The sequence below is a fragment of the Camellia sinensis genome, chromosome 10, assembly GCF_055761805.1.
Source record: "Camellia sinensis isolate YWXY chromosome 10, ASM5576180v1, whole genome shotgun sequence".
In the NCBI taxonomy this organism is placed as follows: domain Eukaryota; kingdom Viridiplantae; phylum Streptophyta; class Magnoliopsida; order Ericales; family Theaceae; genus Camellia; species Camellia sinensis.
The window spans coordinates 162,339,170-162,359,866 of NC_138970.1; the positions used below are offsets into that span (position 1 = coordinate 162,339,170).

Here is a 20,697-nt window from a genome sequence, read left to right on the forward strand (position 1 = left end):
TATGCTTGGTTGGTCCCTCACCAACTGGGGTTGGATGCTATCCTATGATTTGTGCATTCTCCCCTCTCCCTCTATTGATGTAATACTCTTATACTTTATGTGATAATTTCATCAATAAAGGTTTTTTTGTTGACTAAAAAAAATATATTGCATCTTGAATAGAGTAATACACATTTAATTTTCATTCTCATCGATATGTTGGAGTGTATCCATAATAAAAGATAAAAAAAACAAAAAATACATATCAACTAATATCTGAAAGGGAAAAAAGATTGACACCCATAATCTAAAATAATGGTGGAAACTTTAATCAAAAGACTTTGTTCTATTATTATTTATTCATTTAGACTGAAGGATGAAGACAAAAGCTGTAATTAAACATATTTCTTGATCACAGCCAATCAAGCTGCCCTTTTCTAGGCACCATCCTCTGTTGTAGTAATTGGAATTGAGTTTTGATGATCAGTGTTGCTGCTGCTTAGACACAAGTGACCTATATAACAAAGGCACTTCCCTTGGATACATTCATTGCATGTAGGACCACATGGATTGGTTTCAGCTACCTCTGCGAAGCTCCTCCCATATGCTTCAGGCACTCCTAAAAACACATTTTCCTTTTCTTAGTCACTTCATTTCATTTTATTTTATTTTTGATAAATTATATCATTAATTGCGGTAGTTTAGGTGAACTATAACCTTAATTCCATAGTTTTAATTGAATATATAGTTTGAACCTTACACTTTTAGGAAAACTAAATTAGGAAGCTATTAAAAAAAGAAAAAAAATTAACCATTGGTAATCAATAATATCTAAAAGGGAACGTATTAATTTTTTGTAAAACAAGAAACATTAAATAGAAAAACTAATTTAAGAAACATTAAACTAGAATATTCCAAATTAAATATTAATTTTAAAATAAAAATTATAGATTTTCAAAAATCTTGGCTGCGCTGCATCAATATGATATACATATTTTAAGGGATCTTATACCACAGAATTTTTAAACAAAAGATAAATTGTGTTTTTTATCCTATAATTTGATTGAAATTTCAATTTGATCCCTGTTATATATTTCAATTTGAACAATTGAGATCCTATATTTTCAGTTCAGTTTGAATTGAAGGAATTGTAATTGGACTAAAAATGTAAAAATCAAATTATTCAATTTGAAATAGTCGAGATGAAAGTGAATTTAAATCAACTCACATGGGTTAAAAGTGCAATTTATCATTTTAAAAATTATATATACACTAGTTATTTAAGAGAGAGATAGAGATACTAACCAGATGAAATGACCAGCAGAAAAACCAGCAAAGCCGAGTAGATGAATGAAGACTTCTTCATAGTTCTCTATAGCAACTCCTTCTATACAATTTCTATGGTGTAGTGTCTGGTTTCTCTACACGGGTGACTATATATATATATATTATATGGAGATATGAAACTGAAGAAATAAATGCTTGCTGATTTTTGGCATCTTGGTGTAATTAATCAAACGAGATTTTCATTGATAAATATAGAGTCCGATTGTTCACACACCGCTGAGATTCTCTAGATCTGAACTGGAAAAGCACTGTCTCGGACTCATCACGGATGCCGTTTTGAAAATTTGAATTGATTATTTTTTTAAAGTTTTAAAAGGATAAGTCTGTCTTTTTAAATAAACTATTTATTTTTTTAAGACAAACGGGATAAAAATAAATATGTAACAATTATTGAATCGACCTAATTTAAGTTATTTTATTTTATAAATAATATACACAAAAACCTCTAAAAAAAATAAAAAAAATTTAATTATCAAAACAAAATATATAATAAGTTTCACAGATACAATCATCTCCAATCCATTTCAATCCCGTTCACACACTATGTGGTTGATAAAAAGTAATAAAATTAGTTGATTCAGACGGGGGTCAATATAATTTTTGGATACGGCACCCTTATTTTATACTGATCAGAATCTGTATATTGTATATACAATCTAAAAATGTATGAACAAATATCATTTTCAATAAATGCATTAGGTTGCAAATATATTATTAAAATGTAGCTGAAATTTTTTTTAAAAAAATTAAATTATATGAAATTTAGTTAATTCTGACTGAATTTATAGATACGAAACATAAATATCGATACACTACTATAAATTTACCACCACCACCACTACTACCACCATCGCTACCACTACTATTGTCGCCACCACCACTAGTACTATCACCACCTTTATCGCTATTGTTATTGTTGCTATAAGCACCATCATTATTTTATTATCACTATCACCACCACCACTATAACGCTACCGCTATTATTACCACCACCATCTGCCATCACCATCACAACTGCCACCATCTTTATCATCATTGTTATTATTGTTATAAGCAACACTATCATTTTACTACAACTACCATCGCTACAACCATTACCATCAACGCTACTGCCGCTGTCACCACCATCACAATATAAAAATTGAAATATATAATTAGAAAATAGTAAATTTCAAATTTGATCTTATACATATCAAACAATTTATTTTTTGTTCAACAATTAAATTTTTATCAAACAATTTTCTAACTCAAAAAATTCAGCATTCAATTTTCAATATTTAATTTTTAATTCTCAATTTTCAGTTTTATCAAACACCACCTACCCCTCTAAATACAAAGCAAATAAAATAAAACAACATACATATCTTCTTTTAATCATTATTTATTTTTAAAAAAAAAATCACAATTATTTTCTTTATTTTCTCACCTCATAATTCAAATATAGTATAAGAGTGAAGTTTACAGTCTCACACCACAAAATAATGGTATATAATTAGTAAGGCAAGGGCTCTAATTACTCTCACTACGCCAAAATAGGGTATTAACGGCGGTTTTTTTAACGGCGGTTTTTGTTACTGCTGTTAAAGATACTATTAACGCCGGTAGCGAAACCGCTGTTAATACCGCCGTTAATGTATCTTTAACGGCGGTTTCGTTACCGCCGTTTAAAAAACCGCCGCTAAAGTATCTTTAACGGCAGTAATGAAACCGTCGTTAAAAAAACTGCCACTAAAGCCCTCTTTTAACGGCGGTAACGAAACCGCCGCTAAAGCCCTCTCATTACCGCCGTTAATGACGGCGGTCTTTACCGGCGGAGCTCTGGCGTGTGATGACCACACGCGGCCAGAGGTTGAATATGACCATCTACAATAAAGCAAAAGTAATGTTTAAATATTTATTTAGGGAATATATTTCATATAGAGTGGCTGTGGTGTAGTAGTTGGCGTGCATGGATTAAAGGTCACGGGTTCAAAGCTTGGAGGGGTGTAAAAAGAGAGAATTATTTTTTTTAAAATTTGAACCTATTTACGGCGGTAAAGAACCGCCATTTTTGGTCCTATATTACTACCGTTTTTGATCAACTTTTAACAACGGTAATTTACCCTTTTACGATGGTTGTACATTTTCCGACACACGTATAAACGGCGGTCCTAAATTACCGCCGTTAAAGGCTTTAACGGCGGTTTCATATCCTTTAACGGCGGTAAAAAACCGCCGCTAAAGCCCAATTTTGGTGTAGTGTCTCTTCCATGTTATTGTAGATGAACTATGAGGCTGTTTGTTTTTAGAAGTAGAATGGAGAGAATTCATAATGAAGAGATTAATAGTGAGAAAATTGTTAGTAAAGGGATTGATAGTGAAGGGATTAAGTAAAATTGTATTTATTTTGATGATAGTTGATAGTGAGAGGATTACGATGGTTGTACATTTTCCGACACACGTATAAACGGCGGTCCTAAATTACCGCCGTTAAAGGCTTTAACGGCGGTTTCATATCCTTTAACGGCAGTAAAAAACCGCCGCTAAAGCCCAATTTTGGTGTAGTGTCTCTTCCATGTTATTGTCTTCCATGTTATTGTAGATGAACTATGAGGATGTTTGTTTTTAGAAGTAGAATGGAGAAAATTCATAATGAAGAGATTAATAGTGAGAAGATTGTTAGTAAAGGGATTGATAGTGAAGGGATTAAGTAAAATTGTATTTATTTTGATGATAGTTGTTGTTATAGGGATTGTTAAATTATTTTTATATAAAATAATAAAACAAATAAAAAATACAAAAACATTTAACATCGATGTTTAAAAAAAATGTCCAACATGTAAAAAATAAAAAAATAAAAAATTCCAGAAAAAAATAAAACAAATAAAACAATGATTTTTACTTAACAAAAAATACAAAACATTAAACATTAATGTTCAAACAAAATAAAATAAAAAATAACCAACATCTAAAAAATTTAAAAAAAAAGTCCAACAGACCAAGTGCTGGAGGCCCATCCGAATTCTCTCCTCAAGGAGATTCATAATCCGGAGGGGATTACGAATCTCCTCTCCGTCTCCCAAAACAAACACAAAGATAGTGGGTCTCACCTCACTATCAATCTAAATCCCTTCTCTATAATCCCAAATAAACGGGGCCTAAGTTTTAAATTATAAGGGCCTAACATTTCCGTATTCCTCGCACAAAACACCATCACTGTAGCGACCCTAATTTTCTTAAGTCAGTTATTTATTATTATGGTTATTATTATCTTATTTTATTTTTGACTTTATTAATTGTATGGTCACGTGAGATTTAATGTGGTATTTAATGAATTTAATGTGGTAATTAATTAATTAAATGTGTCATTTAATTATATATTATTAATCTTTAAATATTTATGTTTGTTCTATATAAAAAAAAGAGAGGTGATATAAATATATAGATATATATTTAATCTTATAGTTATATTTATATATATTGTAATTATGTTATATTATATAATAATCATATTAGATTATTATATATATAATAAAATATAAGAATTCAACTAGGTGTATGAGTTTATAAGGAACCCTAAGCAGCCACGGGGAAAAGGGCGAGAGAGAGAGAGAGAGGAGCAAAGAGAGGGACGGCTGCAAGGAAGAAAGGGGAAAAGGAAGAAAAGATTAGGGTTTTGTTCTGGTGACTCCATTAATCTTCTAAATATTTCTTTGATCTTCAAAATAATATTGTGAGTACAAAATCCACTTCCTTTGATTTATATTTAATTCTTTGTTTTATTTATTTATTTATTTAATATTAGTTTGACTTTATATTTACATAAAGATGATAGATTTATTTTAATTATTTTGATTAGTTGTGTAGGTAAAGTTTAGGTTTTTTTTAGATGATTGATTAATTTTAATTATTTTGTTTAGTTATGTATGCAAGGTTTAGGGTTTATAGATGATTGATTGGTTTTAATTATTTTGATTAGTTGTTTCTATAAGGTTTAGGGTTTTTAAATGATTGATTGATTTTAATTATTTTGATTAATTGTATATGCAAGATTTAGGATTTTTATATGGATTGATTTTATGATTGTAATCACACTCATGATTATATAAAATTAAAATAAACTTAGAATCCATAGATATTGGTTAGAGGATGGATTGATTCGTTGTTTTTATTTATTTATTTTTATTTGATGTTGGATTGATTTTATATTTGCATGTAAATGAAGGATTGATTTTACTTATTTGGATTAGTTGTGTATGCCATGTTTATGATTTTTATATGGATTTATTTTATGGTTGTAATTACACTCATGGTCTTATGAAATTAAAATTAATTATGAACCTATAGATAAATTCCTTATACTCCACCATGACTCCATGAATTGTTATTTTATTTGAGTGATGGGGAGAAAGAGTGTATAAAAAAGTGAGGATTATGAGAGTTGTTTAATGCCTTATGCCCGGCATTGTTATATTTGTCTCATGATGTTGATGAGATGTTATTTATATTGTTGCCTCGTTCTCATGAGTAGACGAGTGCTTTGATTTACGCGCGTACGTATATGCTAACCATCCGGGGAGTGTGAGTCAAACTCGGGACGATATCCCCGTGCAAGTTTGGCTTCGGAGCGGTGTTAGGTATACGGGAGGCACATGGGATATATGTGTAGGCCGGAAGGGGAGGGCCGAAGTGGTGGAGTTAAGGTACAAAAATTTAATTATGAGTTTATTGATTTGTACATCTTGAAAAATAGTAATCGACCTCAATAAATTATGAAATTTGAGGAGAGGCATGTATACGTGGTTTTGGACAACTTTTGTGTTGTAGCTTTTTATTAAAAAGATCGATTAGAACTTATAATCGGATGACCTTGGTTATTGTCGGTTTGATTCATTTTGGTAATGCAGATTTTATAGGCTGTTTTAACCCATGAAACGAGCTCATTTTTATTGGTTTAGCGTAAACTGAAGTAAAACATCATTCTGCACACTTTTCGTGTTTTGAAATTTTTCGAAAAAAATCATCTTGGGGCAGTTTTGGTTCGTTTTCAGCTTCAGATTTTTCGATTGAATTCTGTCTAGATTTTTATATCAAGTTTTTCTCTTAACCTGTTCAGTTTCTGTTAAATTCATTCGCGTTGTCTTATAGGAAATTTGATTTTGTACAACTTTCGTTCTTTGAGTTTTGATCAATTCGAATTATTTAAGTATGAAACGGTGTAATTTTATATTTGTTTCAACAAGTTACTTATGATTAAATTATACTGACTTTATTTGTTTTGCAGGATGGTGGGTCTTACTAACTTTTTATGCAGGGCTGACCCACCATATTTCTATTTCTATTTTGTTTATTTTATAATACATTTATATTTCGTTGTGTACGGACAAGAAACTAAATGCCACCGTGTCTCGAGAAACTATCCATTCGTCTCGGTGCGGTTGGAACTACTTGTCTTGTCCTGTAATAAGAATTTAATGTATTTTTGTTTGTGTCTGGTGGACACGTGGGTGTCAATTCTTGTACTCATACCAGTATATCTGTATACTGACCCGTTTTGTCTCTTGACAACTCGGGTGCGTTCTGTTGAGCGCAGCTGAGCTTCCTTTGCAGGATTAGTTAAGGCTACGGTGGTGACGAGAAGTAACTATAGTTGTTGGGCATATCTCTTAGATTTCTTTTGTTTTCTTGAGCTTAAGGTTGTAATAGTTTATGTATTTATTTATTTTATGACTTTAGTATTAGAATAATTTGGCATGGTTTGTAACCATACTTTATTTAAGTTATTTTGACTTTGTATTGTTACTTTAATGTTGAGGTATTTGTTAGTTATAAATTTATGGTGGATGGTTTAGTTTTTGTTTAGTTTTTTTTTGTTTCACCCCTAGGATTTGGATGATGGAATATTAATTGGGGTTTAGTCCTAATTTAATATTTAATTGTCCAAATTTTGGGGCGTGACAATCACAATGAAATCAACCCACCAACAATAAAAGGGAATTGCGTATAAGTCTTAATAGGTGAATTTGCTGTTCAATAAGTCTTGTAAAAATTAATGATATTTTTCATCAAATACTATTTAAAAAGTCACTAATTATTGATTTTTAGCAATAGTTTGAAATTTTAATCACAAAAAATATCACTAATTATAAGTTCTAGCAAAAATTTAAAAAAATCATCACTAATTTTCAAGTTTCAGTAACAGTTAAAAAAATTTGTCACAAAAAACGTCAATAATTGTAAGTTTTAACTACAATTTATAAAAATTGTGACAAAAGAAAGCTACTAATTAATAATTTTTAGCGACATATATAAAAAATCGTCATACAAAATTATTTTTAACGATAATTTTATTAAGATTTATTTTTAATAAGGCTTAATAAAAATTTAGTCTAACTATTAAAATTCATTAATAGTTTATCAACCCTGGGAAATTGCCACGAAAATAAAGAGAATGGTGGGTCATGATGATATGTTTAATGGTGGGTCATGATGATATGTTTGTCAATTTTACAACAAAGGTGATTATGATTTATTGGTTTTTAGAGATAAGTATATATGTTTGTCAAAAGTGAAAACCAGAACAACATATTTTTTTGTGTGTGAATTTGTTCACAGTGTGAACGAATATACTTGTCAATTAGTGGAATGAATGGAATATGAACGAAGCATACTTGTCAATTAGAGGAATCAATGGAATAATTTTAGGAATAATTTACAAATAAAAAAGTATGTTTTCTTCGCACTATTTAAACAATCCACTCCATATTTTTAGTCAAAAGTCATATTTGATAATTTTAATAACAACATTATAAATTCAGATTTATGGATTTAAAATTAATCCCAAAAAAAAATGATTTAAGTTTATTTAATTCATAAATTTCACACTTCATCAATTTACACTACAAGAAAATACACAATTGGCGACCACTTTTGCCGACTAAAAATATTTTGGTTGCCAAAAGTTGTGGAATTGGCGACCAAAAATTATGTTAGTCGGTAAAAGTACAATATTTACCTACTAAATTTTTTTAGTAGGGGTATATTAATTTTTGGCGACTAAAAAAAAATTTAGTCGCTAAAAATCTCACAATTGGCAACTAAAAAAAATTTAGTCGCAAAATTTGCCACAATTGGCGACTAAAAAAATATTTTTGTCGCTGTATATATAGTTTTGGCAACTAAAATAATTTAGTCGCTGAAATAAAAATAAAAAATTATTTTTTATCTTTCGCGACCAAAAGTTTGGTCGGCAAAACCTTAATTTCAACGACTAAAAAGTATTTTGGTCGCGGTATATATAGTTTTGGCAACTAAAATATTTTCGTCGATGAAAGAAAAACAAAAAATTATTTTTTATCTTTTGCGACCAAAAGTTTGGTCGGCAAAACCTTAATTTCAGCGACTAAAAATTATTTTGGTCGCGGTATATATAGTTTTGGCAACTAAAATATTTTCGTCGCTAAAAGAAAAATAAAAAATTATTTTTTATCATTTGCGACCAAAATTTTGGTCGGCAAAACTTTAATTTCAGCGACTAAAAATTATTTTGGTCGCGGTATATATAGTTTTGGCAACTAAAATATTGTAGTCGCTGAAAGAAAAATAAAAAATTATTTTTTATCTTTCGCGACCAAAAGTTTGGTCGGCAAAACTTTAATTTCAGCGACTAAAAATTATTTTGGTCGCGGTATATATAGTTTTGGCAACTAAAATATTTTCGTCGCTAAAAGAAAAATAAAAATTTACTTTCACTCATCACTCTTTCTCTCTCTTTCTATCTATCTGTCTCTCTTTTTCTCTCTGTGTCTCTATCTCTGTCTCTTTTCTCTTTCTCTCTCTCACTCATCACTCTTCTCTATCTCTCTCTCTGTGTCTCTCGCTCATCTCTCTTTTCTCTATCTCTCTCATCTCTCGTTTCTCTTTGTCTCTCTTCTCTTTATCTCTCTCGCTCATCTCTCCCTGTATCTCTCTCGTTTATCTTTTTCACTCTTTTTCTCTCTCTCTCTCTCTCTCTTTGTCTATCTCTTTTCACCTATTTTTTTTATCTTCCTCTCTCATTTCTCTATCTCTCTCTGTCTATCTGTCTATCTGTCTGTCTCTCTCTCTGTGTCTCTCACTCATTTATCTCATCTCTCTTCGCTCTATCTCTCTCATCTTTTTTCTTTCTCTATCTCTCTTATTCATCTATCTTCTCTCTATCTCACTCTCTGTCTTTCCTACTCATCTTTCTTTTCTCTTTACCTCTTTCTTTTTCTATGTATTTCTCTCGATCATCTCTTTTCCCTCTCTTTCTCTCTTTGTTTATCTCTTATTCATCTCTTGTTTCTCTCTGTCTCTTTCTCTTTCCTACTCTGTCTCTGCCTCTGCCTCTGTCTTTGTCTCTGTCTCTCTCTTTCTCTCTCTCTCTCTATCTCTCTCTCTATCTCTCTTCTCTCTCTGTCTCTTTCGTTCATCTCTCTTCTCTCTATCTATCTTGTTCATCTTTATTCTTGAGCTCTCTCGCATCTCTGTCTCATCTCTCTTCTCTCTTTGTCTCTCTCGTTCATTTCTTTTCTCTCTATCTCTCTCTCTGTCTCTCTCGCTCATATCTCCTCTCTATCTCTCTCTCTGTCTCTCTCGTTCATCTCTCTATTTCTCTCATTCATCTCTCATCTCTCTTTGTCTCTTTTTCTGTCTCTTTCTCTCTTTGTCTATCTCTCTCTCTCTCTCTCCTCTCTCTCTATCTCTTTTTTTGTCTCTCACTCTCTATCTCTTTTTCTCTTTGTCTCTCTCTTTTTCTCTCTCTCTTCTTTTTCTCTCTCTCACTCATCATTCTTCTCTGTGTGTCTGTCTTTGTCTCTGTCTCTTTTTCTCTTTGTCTCTCGCTCATCTCTCTTCTCTTTATCTCTCTCATCTTTTTTCTTTCTCTATCTCTCTCACTCGTCTCTCGTCTCTCTTCTCTCTCTCTGTCTCTCATGCTCATCTTTCTTCTCTTTCTATCTCTCTCTTTTTCTATGTCTTTCTCTCGATCATCTCTTTTCGCTCTCTTTCTCTCTCTTTGTCTATCTCTAACTCATCTCTTATTTCTTTCTGTCTATGTCTCTATCTCTTTCTCTTTCTGTCTCTCTCTCACTCATCACTCTTCTTTCTCACTTTCTCTCTTTATGTCTGTCTCTCACTCTTCTCTCTCTCTTTCTCTCTGTGTCTCTGTCTGTCTGTCTCTCTCCCCTATTGTATTCACTTTGCTCACTCTCTCCTTCCCCTCTTCTCTAGTTACCGAGCTCTTCACTACAGGAAAATGCACTTTTAGCGACCACTTTGTCTCTCTCTCACTCACTCATCTCTCTGTCTGTCTGTCTCTCTATCTCTTTTTCTCTCCCCCTCTATATATATATATATATATCTCTTTCTCTCTCTCACTCATTACTCTTCTCTCTCTCTTTCTCTTTGTGTGTCTGCCTGTCTCTCTCTCACTCATCACCCTTCTCTCTTTATTTCTCTCTGTGTGTCTGTTTGTCTCTCTCCCCCATTGTGTTCATCTTGCCCACTCTCTCCCTCCCATCTTTTCTATTTACTGAGCTCTCCACTACAAGAAAATGCACTTTTAGCGACCATTTTGTCTCTCTCTCTCTCTCGCTCATCACTCTGTCTCTCTCTCTCTATCTCTCTTCTCTATCTGTCTCTCACCCATCTCTCTCTCACCACCCATCTCCTCTACCACCTTCACCACTACTGCAAATGTCATTCCACTACCACCATTATTACCACTGTTGCCACTCCATCTCTACGACTACCATTACTACCACTACTAGTACCATTTCACTACCACTACCACTACCACTACTGCTACCACCACTACCACTACTGCTACCGCCACTCCATCTCCTCCACCATTACCACAATTTCACCACTAATCTCCTTCGCCGTCACCACTACCACCACCACCACCACCACCTCACCTTTTATCCACCACCTTCACTACTACTACCGCTTCCTCTCATCTACCACAAAAAATTAGCTCTTGATTTTTAGTAATCAAAAAAAAAAAAAAAGGGTCACAAAAAATATTTTTCATCGACCATAAAAAATTAATTTTATTTTAACGAAAAATATTTTTCATTAAAATATTACCCCTACTTCTATCAAATAAAAAAATATTTTTAAAAATTAATAAATACACAAAATACGAAAAATATATTGAATTTTAGTATTTTTGGTATATAGGGATTTTTTAAAAGTTTTTTTTATGAAAAGTTTTAGTCATATATGCGTTATTTGGCGACAAATAACCAATTTAGTCGCTAAATTGGTCTAAAACTTTGCGGGGGAAATTACTTTTAATATTCGCGCCCTCTTCCATTCTCGTTTTGAACAAACACAAAAGTCCTCTCTCTCACACATCACCACCAAACCTCACCCCACCTCATCTCAACACAGTCCCTCACCACAGTCGCTCACCGTACGTCGCACATCGCCACCGCCGCAGCCGCAAATCACCACCGCCACCGCCGCAGATCACAGGTTCTCTCTCCCTCTCTGTCTCGTGCTATCAGTCTGTTAGTCCTTCACAAGCAAGCAGGTTCTCTCTCTCCCTCTCTCTCTCTCTCTCTCTCTCTCTCTCGCTCTGTGTGTGTGTGTGTTTCGAAATTACATACACACATATACACAACTTCTGTTAGCAGATCTAAGATCCACAATTTACAAATCCCGAATGTCTCTGCCTCGTTCGCTGATCTGAAGGTTACTTCATTGATTCAATTGTTCTGTTGAATTTTTTTGGTTAATTGATTCAATTTTTTATTCGCATCGCTCTCATTTGTTTAATTTCTTCGTAATTTGAATAATTTTTTGTATCCGATGTGTTTATTCAATGTGAACATTCGGAAGAAAACTTTTCCAGATCTGGGTTCGATTTGTAATTTATTACTGTATGTGTTCCATGTTTTGAATTTCGATTCTTGTTCGAGATTTGTATTTCGGTGCAGATCGATACATTTTTCCCAATTGACTCCCTGAGCAATAATGACTACAGGTTTCTTAGTTTTGCAGAATTTTATTGCTTGTAATAACTTCTCCATGTCGGGTTCTTAATTTTTACAAATCAACACTCATTTGAAATTAATTTGCACAAACACCATGTTAGTTTTTCTCATCTATACTGCTTTTCATCTGCTCTTGTTTCATTCTCCTCTACTCGGCTTAACTTGTTTCATATCATTCTCTTTTTACCTTCTAAAATCACTACAGAAAATCAAGGATTTAACGGCGTGTGATAGTCAAATGATAGTCACTCACAGATTTGCTATTTTCAAATGATAGTCACTCACAGATTTGCAAATGATAAAGATTTATTCTGTGAGTTGTGAAAGCTCTTCCATAGCATGAATTATATTTGAATTGCGAATCTGAAGTCATTATAGCCTTATTGGCAGCTGCTACACTATATATATGATATTTTTCAAACAGATTTACAAATGACAACAATTTCCTCTGTGGGACTGTTATAATTCTTTCAGAGCATCATGTATGCAGTCAAGTCATTTATTGTCAGATATATGTTGTTCTTTAGTAGCTGGATTTTTATTTAGAAATGGAGTTGATCTTCATGGTGAATGCTGTGTGTTTTTTGCTCTTTCATCTTTCCTTCAATTTGTTTTCAGTGTCTTACAGAAAGAATTGTTATGGCTTTAAATGTTTTGAACAGAACACTTAGTAATGATATGGCTGATTATTGATTTGATGCAGTGAATACATTATTGATCTAATGGGTGCTCCGAGCACACTAATTCCTGCTGAGGTTCCCAGTGATCATCTTCAAAATTCTGGGTTAGATACGAGTAGCAGTGCAGATTATGCTGAAACTATCAACAATTTCTGTCCGATGCTTGAAGAAGGGACTGGGACGCTAGCAGTTTCACCTGATCTTGGTGGACTAGTCAAAGGTGGCAGTTCAGATTCAATAGAAGCATCTACTTTAGGCATTCAGCCAAAACGTGGTGAAGGGAATCTTAATAAAGAAAATCAAACCCAGATGTTTGAGAATGAGTTTGGGAAGCTACTTCCTGCACTATGTAGATCACGTGTAGAATCGTCAGGCACTAGTGGGAAGGGGTCACAAGCACAAAAGATGTAAGTTAAAGATGTTTCCAAGTACGTCATCAGTGCAACAAAAAACCCACAATTTGCTCAGAAACTTCATGCAGTTTTGTTGGAGAGTGGTGCATCACAACCTCCCGATTTTCTTCTGGATATGAATCCTCGTGATCTCAGAGAAGTGGAAATGCATGAAAAAATACGTCTGTTAAATGGGGAAAAAGTGGGTGATGGGGCTCAAGATTATCCATATATGTTCGTATCAAACAATAAACTGTTGATTATACCCTCAACTGGAGTGGAGTCCTGTAATGGTGCTCATTATGACAGCAAACAAAAGCACTCTGTTGAGGATTTGACGGCAGAATGACTGGAGTTGGGTTCTACAGTCATTAATACGACACATCCATTACTTTTTGATGCTACAAGTGAAGGATCTGTTTTGCTTGTTAATTGTGGAACTCACGCAATTAACCGTACTGATGATGATGCTTCTGTGCCTTCTGCAACTAGCAATTACGAAGGACAACCTGAAAGGGCCCTCATTTGTGATGGTGGATGGTTTGTTAAAGATAAAGTAAGAAACGTACTTGATAATGTTGAAGCTGTGAGATTGATGGAAATGGCCAATAGTAGTCTGCCTAGTGCTTGCAGTATTCAGAATGAGAAGATTAACCCAGTGCTTGGTGAAGTTGCGGAGTGGGAAATTCCATGGGAGGATCTTCAAATTGGAGAACGCATTGGCATTGGTAAGAATTGATGTTACATAAATTTGTGCACTCATCCAAGAACTAAAATCAGGCGATGCACCAAGATATATCAGGCGATGCACTTGTTCAATTCATATAGCGATTCCGGGTTTTACCCTTGTTGAATAGTGATCCGGACATGTGTCCGTGGATGTTAGTTGTGGTTTATTATTTTGTTTGCATCCTCTTTACTTCATATTTGAGTTATGGGATGTGTTGGGTGGGTTTGTTTCAGGTTGGTTGAGTTTAGAAACCAAAACTAGTTGCCCAGATTTTTGGCCTGTCCGCTCGAGCGGAGATGTTGGCGCTCGAGCGGGGAATACACCCATCCAGTATTTGTTGTGCAGTGTTGTACGCTCGAGCGTAGGGTTGGGAGCTCGAGCGGAGGTCTGGTTCTGCAAAAGTGCTAAGCGAGTGCATTCTGCGCTCGAGCGGGAGGTTAGCCGCTGGAGCGGAAGTCTGTGAGTGGCCGCTCGAGCGGGGTGTTTTACGCTCGAGCGGAGACCTGGGTTAAAGTCCCGAATTTGTGCCTTTTCAAATCACTTTTTGCTTTCTCTTCTCTCTCTTACTTTTCCAAAAAGCCATTTTCAGAGCTTCTCACTCTAAATCGGCCCTTCTCTCTTAGATTTGATCTAGTAAGGATCGTTTACTCACCTTTTGTCTTCACAAAAGTTGTGTTGAACGTTGAGAGCTTCCTTTTGATCTGAAAATTTCGAGGTTTGGAGCATTTTGGTTTTGGTCTTCATCTCCTTTGGGGCTCCGAATTTGAGGTAGGAATATCCTACTCCTCTCTATGGATTTTGTCTTTAAATTTTGGTATTTTGAGATGTTGGGGTTGGTTTGGTTATTTTGTGAAAGTTTGGGGCTTTTGTGCAATTTTACAAAAGTTGGGGTTTTACTCATAATAAACCTAGATGCAAGTTTGGCATGAAGAAATGGAATGAATGTTGAATTATTGATGAAAATGGGACCTAAGGGTTGAGATGTTAATTCTGGGAATTGACCTAATTACATTGTTTAATTAATTGGGATAATTAATTGTGAGAAGTGAGGGAATGAAATGTTGATTGAATATCCATTTGTGCATTTATTTTCTGTTTAGAAATAACTGCTTTGGGCTATCGGTGGAGGATAGTCGTGATTGTTGTAGACAATGCATGATGATTAGGCAAATTGAAACTAATCAGAGAAGTGTGTCATGGAACTTGACGGTTGATAGAATACATTAACTACATGTATTGAGTGATTGTATATAGAACCAATGTGTTTGTATACGTTATGTGTAGAGGAGGAGATGGGGGATGTACTCCGCGGTTTAGGGGAAGATAGGGGATGTACCTCTAAACCGGATAGTGTTGGGAGAAGATAGGGGATGAACTCCGTAGATACAGCTCATATGCTTGTCTAGAGAAGTGAAGATAGAGCTCATATGCATATCTTTGTGAAGTGTGGATATAGCTTATATGCTTATCTGTGGATATTGTTGTTATACATATCTGTTGAGAATGTGGATATAGCTTGTATGCTTATCTGTATGTGGGATATAGTTTTTATACGTATCTGTGGAAATGATGATAGAGCTAGCATGCTTGTCTATTGAATAAGGGAAAATGAAAAGTGACTTGGACTCATTAGTCGGTTGACATAAATGTGTGATTTATGTGATTGTATCAGTGTTGGCCATCTATCAATTGCTAATATTTTAGTCATTGTTCATGGTTGGTTTAGTGTATTTCTACTGGGCTGTGGCTCACCCTATATGGAAATATCATTTTCAGGTGCAGGAAGCATGCCACCTCCAAGGACATAACTTGGGAGGCTTGAGGCGGACATAATGATGTCGTTTTACTTTTTGATGTATTACATGTAAATACAAGCCAAGGGCTTAATGTGTATGAGTTAGTACTCTTTGTTGTAACCAAGTGTTAACTTGGAAAGCTGTAAGCCCGTAGGGCATTTTGCTTTTATTGTTAACATGTAATACTTTTTGTAGTGAAACACTGATGAATGGAAGAATGTGGTTATTTCATATGTTAATGAATGTGTTATTTGATGGGTTTATTGTTATTATTTTGAGGGCGTTACAATTCAAATGTGAAGTACCAAATCTGACATCTTGCATCATGTGCTGTTATTAATGATCCAAGTGGTTTTCTTTTTAAGAATTGAACTAGACGACTGCTTGTTTGCTTTGTGCAGGTTGAAATCATGTTGAGGTTGAGACATCCTAATGTTGTTCTTTTCATGGGAGCAGTCACTCATCCACCAAATCTTTCTATACTGACAGAGTATCTTCCAAGGTTGATGTTTACTTTAAAGTGTTGTTAGAACTTATCGTTTCAAGAATTGATGTTTTTGTTCCGTTTTCATCAAATGTTTGCCTTCATATTTTTAATGGTAACATAGTTTCAGACTATCATTCTTGCATAATAATAAGAAATGACAACTGGGTATAAATATTGCCAAGCTGTTATGTCTAAAGAAGAAAATAATTTGTTTTAATTTAAGTTTTTGTGGGTTGATTTTTAGAAGAAGATATTTCACCTGAAAAAAATTTCAGTTAATTTTATCATTGTCCATGCAGGAAAATAGAATTTGATTTCAGCCTCAATTAACTATTTGTTTGTTCAATTTGGTGTTTCTCAGCCCTGTTTATTTGTATGCACGGGAAGTTTATACAAGCTACTGCATCGACCAAATAATCAACTCGATGAAAAGAAGCGACTGTGGATGGCTCTTGATGTGGTATGAGTTGGAGAATGTTGAATGTTGTTGCCTTCCGTTTCTGCTATCTAGTTTGGTTGGTTTAAGTAAGTTTACTAATTGCTTGCAGGCCAAGGGGATGAATTATTTGCACACAAGCCATCCTATTATTGTGCATCGAGATCTTAAGACTACAAACCTTCTTGTTGATAAAAACTGGGTTGTTAAGGTTTGCTGAAATTAGAACTTGGCATTTGAAATCTCCCATTCCTTCCTTGATTATCCAATTGTTGCTGTATTTAATGTAATCTAGAAAATGCGTAGTTAACAATGCCGTGACTCACCATGGACTTCGTCTCTTTTACTAAGATCTAGACCTTTTCATGCTTAAGGATGTTTTTTTGAAACTTCTCTAATTTATTGTTGTCTCTACAGGTTTGTGATTTTGGCTTATCACGAATGAAGCACAATACTTTCCTGTCTTCAAAATCTACTGCTGGAACGGTAATTGATGTCAGGATAGAATGTTATAGAATGTTATATTATATCAATTATACTGAAGCTGTGCCATTGAACTACAGGCGGAATGGATGGCCCCTGAGGTTTTGAAAAATGAACCATCCAATGAGAAGTAGGTTTATTTTTTGTATTAGACTTGAAAGCCATGCTAGAGAGTTTAATTCATTTTTTAATGTTTCATTCAAGTCTTGCTAATAAAATAATTGCGGACTGGTTTGCAGGTCCGATGTGTACAGCTTTGGCGTGATATTGTGGGAGTTGGCAACTTTACGTGTGCCATGGACTCTGCCCATATGCACTGGTTCAATTTGTTCCTTGCATTGTAATTCCGATAATGGCTATCTTGTTGCCTCCAATGTACACATATTCCACAAACTGGCTTTGGGCTGCAGGTTTGTATATTTCATCATGTGGGCTCTTCTGTTTACTAAATCTGTTAGTTTTTTGTGCCATTCTGAGTAACATTTAATTGCATAACATGCAGGATTTTATCTTTTAGCTAAGGTTGAAGAAGCTGCAGATAAACCAATTTATAAATGGACATATCATATTGTCAGTGGGCACACTCTTAAGCATTTGTGTGCTGCAATGGTTCCAGTCTTCTTGACACTTATGCTTGCAAAGAGGACTATTGAAACAGAGAGGTATTCTTTTTTTTATTCTTCAACTTTGTTTGACTTCCTTCTATGACACTTGGTTTTGAAGAGATTTTAGGATAATTATGTTTATTCTCTAATATTTTTGGGCACAATAATTAGGGACATTAAACTACTTAAAGATCATCTTGTTTGAAAACTATTTTTGATTCAATTATACGTTCTTAAAACATATCAACTCTTTGTCTCTCCCTTGTAGTTTATCTACTAGTTACATACATTAACCCTGATGCTGAATGGAATCTTAGAATATTATAACTACTGGCTCCATTTCATAAATTTATTGGGAAAAATTCCAAGTACTTGGATTTGTGCACTTATTTTTGATGGGGGGAATAAACTATTATTTTATTGACACATTTTGCCTATAGTATCAAGTTTGATGAAGTCAATAATATTAACAACTTTCATTTTATCATTTGCATTATCTTTTACCATGGCGTGAAATGAGAGTAGTTTTTGTTTTATTACATCAATTGATTGGTCCATGGACATGAGCAATATAATTTTGTCATCTAAGCTTCTCCACTATCAAAAATTTATTTGTAAATGATATGGAGCATGATTTGTTGTCATCTGGCCTGCTTTGGTATCGCACACTTGTTGAGATATTTCTCTCAATATCAAATTTGTGACAATCTAAATTGAACTGATGGTAAAAACAATAGTAACCAATGTTTTATTGGTCAATACTTCAAGTAAGGATATTGTGGTGCATGGTAAACTAGGAAATCTGCTAATATGCAGTAGCGAGATGGTGCATTTAACACTAAAATTTGCTTCATCAATTTCTGTAAGTCAATGGATAAGTGTGCTTTTGTGACCTAATTTGATGGCAAAATCTTTTTAGGTTGACATTTTTATAGAACCTGCAGATGTGCATGTGATAGCATATTTTTAATAGAAAAAAATTGTATGCTAGAACAAATCCACATATACATGGCATTTTTAAAGCATTTTTAATTTTTAATTTTTAATTTTTAATCCACATATTTTTAATTTTTAATTTTTAATTTTTAATCCACATATTTTTATTTTAACATTTTTTTAACAAATCCACATATTTTTAATTTTTACAACACAAATATATTCAAAATAAATTATGTGTTGATAAAGGTGAATTCAAAGCATTTTTATTCTAATAATATAAGGGCATGTTTGATTGGGTGGATTAGAGCATGGGATTGAGATTATTAATCCATGGGCCCAATTATCCTATGTTTATTTTAACATTTTGGTTTAGGACTATTAATCCAATGGATAATTAATCCAATAAATTTGTAGGATTATTAGTAATGGGTAGGGGTGGGATTATTAATTCAATAAATATTAATCCAGTTGGATAGTGAATACTACACTAATTTAATAGGATTATTAATATTTCACTATTAGTCTTGTGAATCAAACATGACCTAAGAGGGCAATCAAATTTTATGAACTAGATAGGAATCCTTACAACAGTAATTGTCGAAAATTGGACTGGGAAGGAGTACCGGTACAGTAGCATTTACTGTGCTTTTATACTCCATGGTATACTGGTATTGTCACTACAACAAATTAAGTTTTTAGAGATAAAAATTTATGAATAAATTACTCATTAAATATTTGGGAAAATTGGTCCAGGGTCCCTCTCCAACTTTTCGTAATGGAAGAGATCCACAAAATTATTTTTTGATGTTTAAGGTCCCTAAATATCTCTACTCTACTCTCCCGCCCAGATCCGCGATCCACCCACTGCAAAACCCGCCCTTCCGACACGCTCTCTTCCATCGCCGACACCATTTACGCCGGTCTCGTCTTCGCCGATCAGATTAAGGATGCCAATTCCATCTCCGACCCTTCTCTGCTCGTAGCCGAGCTTTATAGATTGTCGCATTTGCAAACCCCGCTAGCATATATATATATATATAATAACAGATGAGAGAGAGAAGAAACACGAACCTGAAAGAAGGTGTGCCAGAGAAAATCGAGAGACTCTCGGCTATTGTGCTACAGCTACTTTCGAAACTAAAGAGGCATCTAAAAATTGTGTATGGTCTAAATGACACACGATGTCAGGTAAATCTTCTTTGGAGTGGTTTTTGTTGTCTTGTATCTAGGATTTGTTGCTTTACAGTGGCATATATGATCCTAATTTTTGTGTAATATCTTACTGTCTTTAACCAGGAATTCTCTCCAAATGAACCCCTAAAACTGGGGGAGGCTCTCTCAAAGCAGAACATTCCCTTCAACACCAATGAAGCAAGCATTGATCTACCTATCAATCATCAAGAAGTGTTGCAAAGATATCAGATAGTGTTTAGCTCTCTCACAGTTATAAAACTGAAGTTGATGACCACCGGTTAACCAAACCAGAGACCCAGAACTAAAAGCCTTCCCGAGAACTCCATTTCCGACGATCTCTTCCCTGGCAATGGTGAGAGCAAGCAAAAACTTTTATCACTAAAATAGCTAGGCAACTTGAGCCGTTGGACAATGTATTTTGCTAATGGGTATGCTTTGTCCATTTGATTTGGGCTGTCAAAAGTTCCAAAACTATTTTTACAAAACTATTCTCTGGGTTGAGAATTTCTCTGGTAATTTAGTTCACAGAACATCTATTTCGATTATATTTTTTCATTTGAATTGAATTTTCTCTGGGTTAAGAATTTTCTATGGAGAAAATTCATAACCTTAGATCACATTTTGGGGTC

The 20,697-nt window shown here is 34.0% G+C and overlaps 1 protein-coding gene and 2 long non-coding RNA genes across 3 annotated transcripts; 2 read left to right on the plus strand and 1 right to left on the minus strand.

Moving 5' to 3' along the window:
* Nucleotides 1–305: 305 nt before the first annotated feature.
* On the minus strand, nucleotides 306–1,612 carry LOC114256310 (uncharacterized). The gene is made up of 2 exons (XR_003627156.2): nucleotides 1,285–1,612; nucleotides 306–598 (listed from the first exon to the last, which is right to left on the minus strand). It is a non-coding gene; the product is annotated as an uncharacterized LOC114256310 (long non-coding RNA).
* Nucleotides 1,613–4,873: 3,261 nt separating this feature from the next.
* On the plus strand, nucleotides 4,874–7,113 carry LOC145801771 (uncharacterized). Its single transcript, XR_014343427.1, has 2 exons — nucleotides 4,874–5,038; nucleotides 6,899–7,113. It is a non-coding gene; the product is annotated as an uncharacterized LOC145801771 (long non-coding RNA).
* Nucleotides 7,114–12,874: 5,761 nt separating this feature from the next.
* Nucleotides 12,875–20,350, plus strand: LOC114280550 (putative serine/threonine-protein kinase SIS8). The gene is given in 13 exon segments (XM_082890572.1): nucleotides 12,875–12,903; nucleotides 13,030–13,723; nucleotides 13,754–14,131; nucleotides 14,134–14,235; nucleotides 16,326–16,432; nucleotides 16,799–16,871; nucleotides 16,960–17,058; nucleotides 17,265–17,333; nucleotides 17,411–17,460; nucleotides 17,570–17,740; nucleotides 17,906–17,992; nucleotides 19,688–19,853; nucleotides 20,171–20,350. Coding segments are annotated over 13 exon segments (2,205 nt in total).
* Nucleotides 20,351–20,697: the final 347 nt, after the last annotated feature.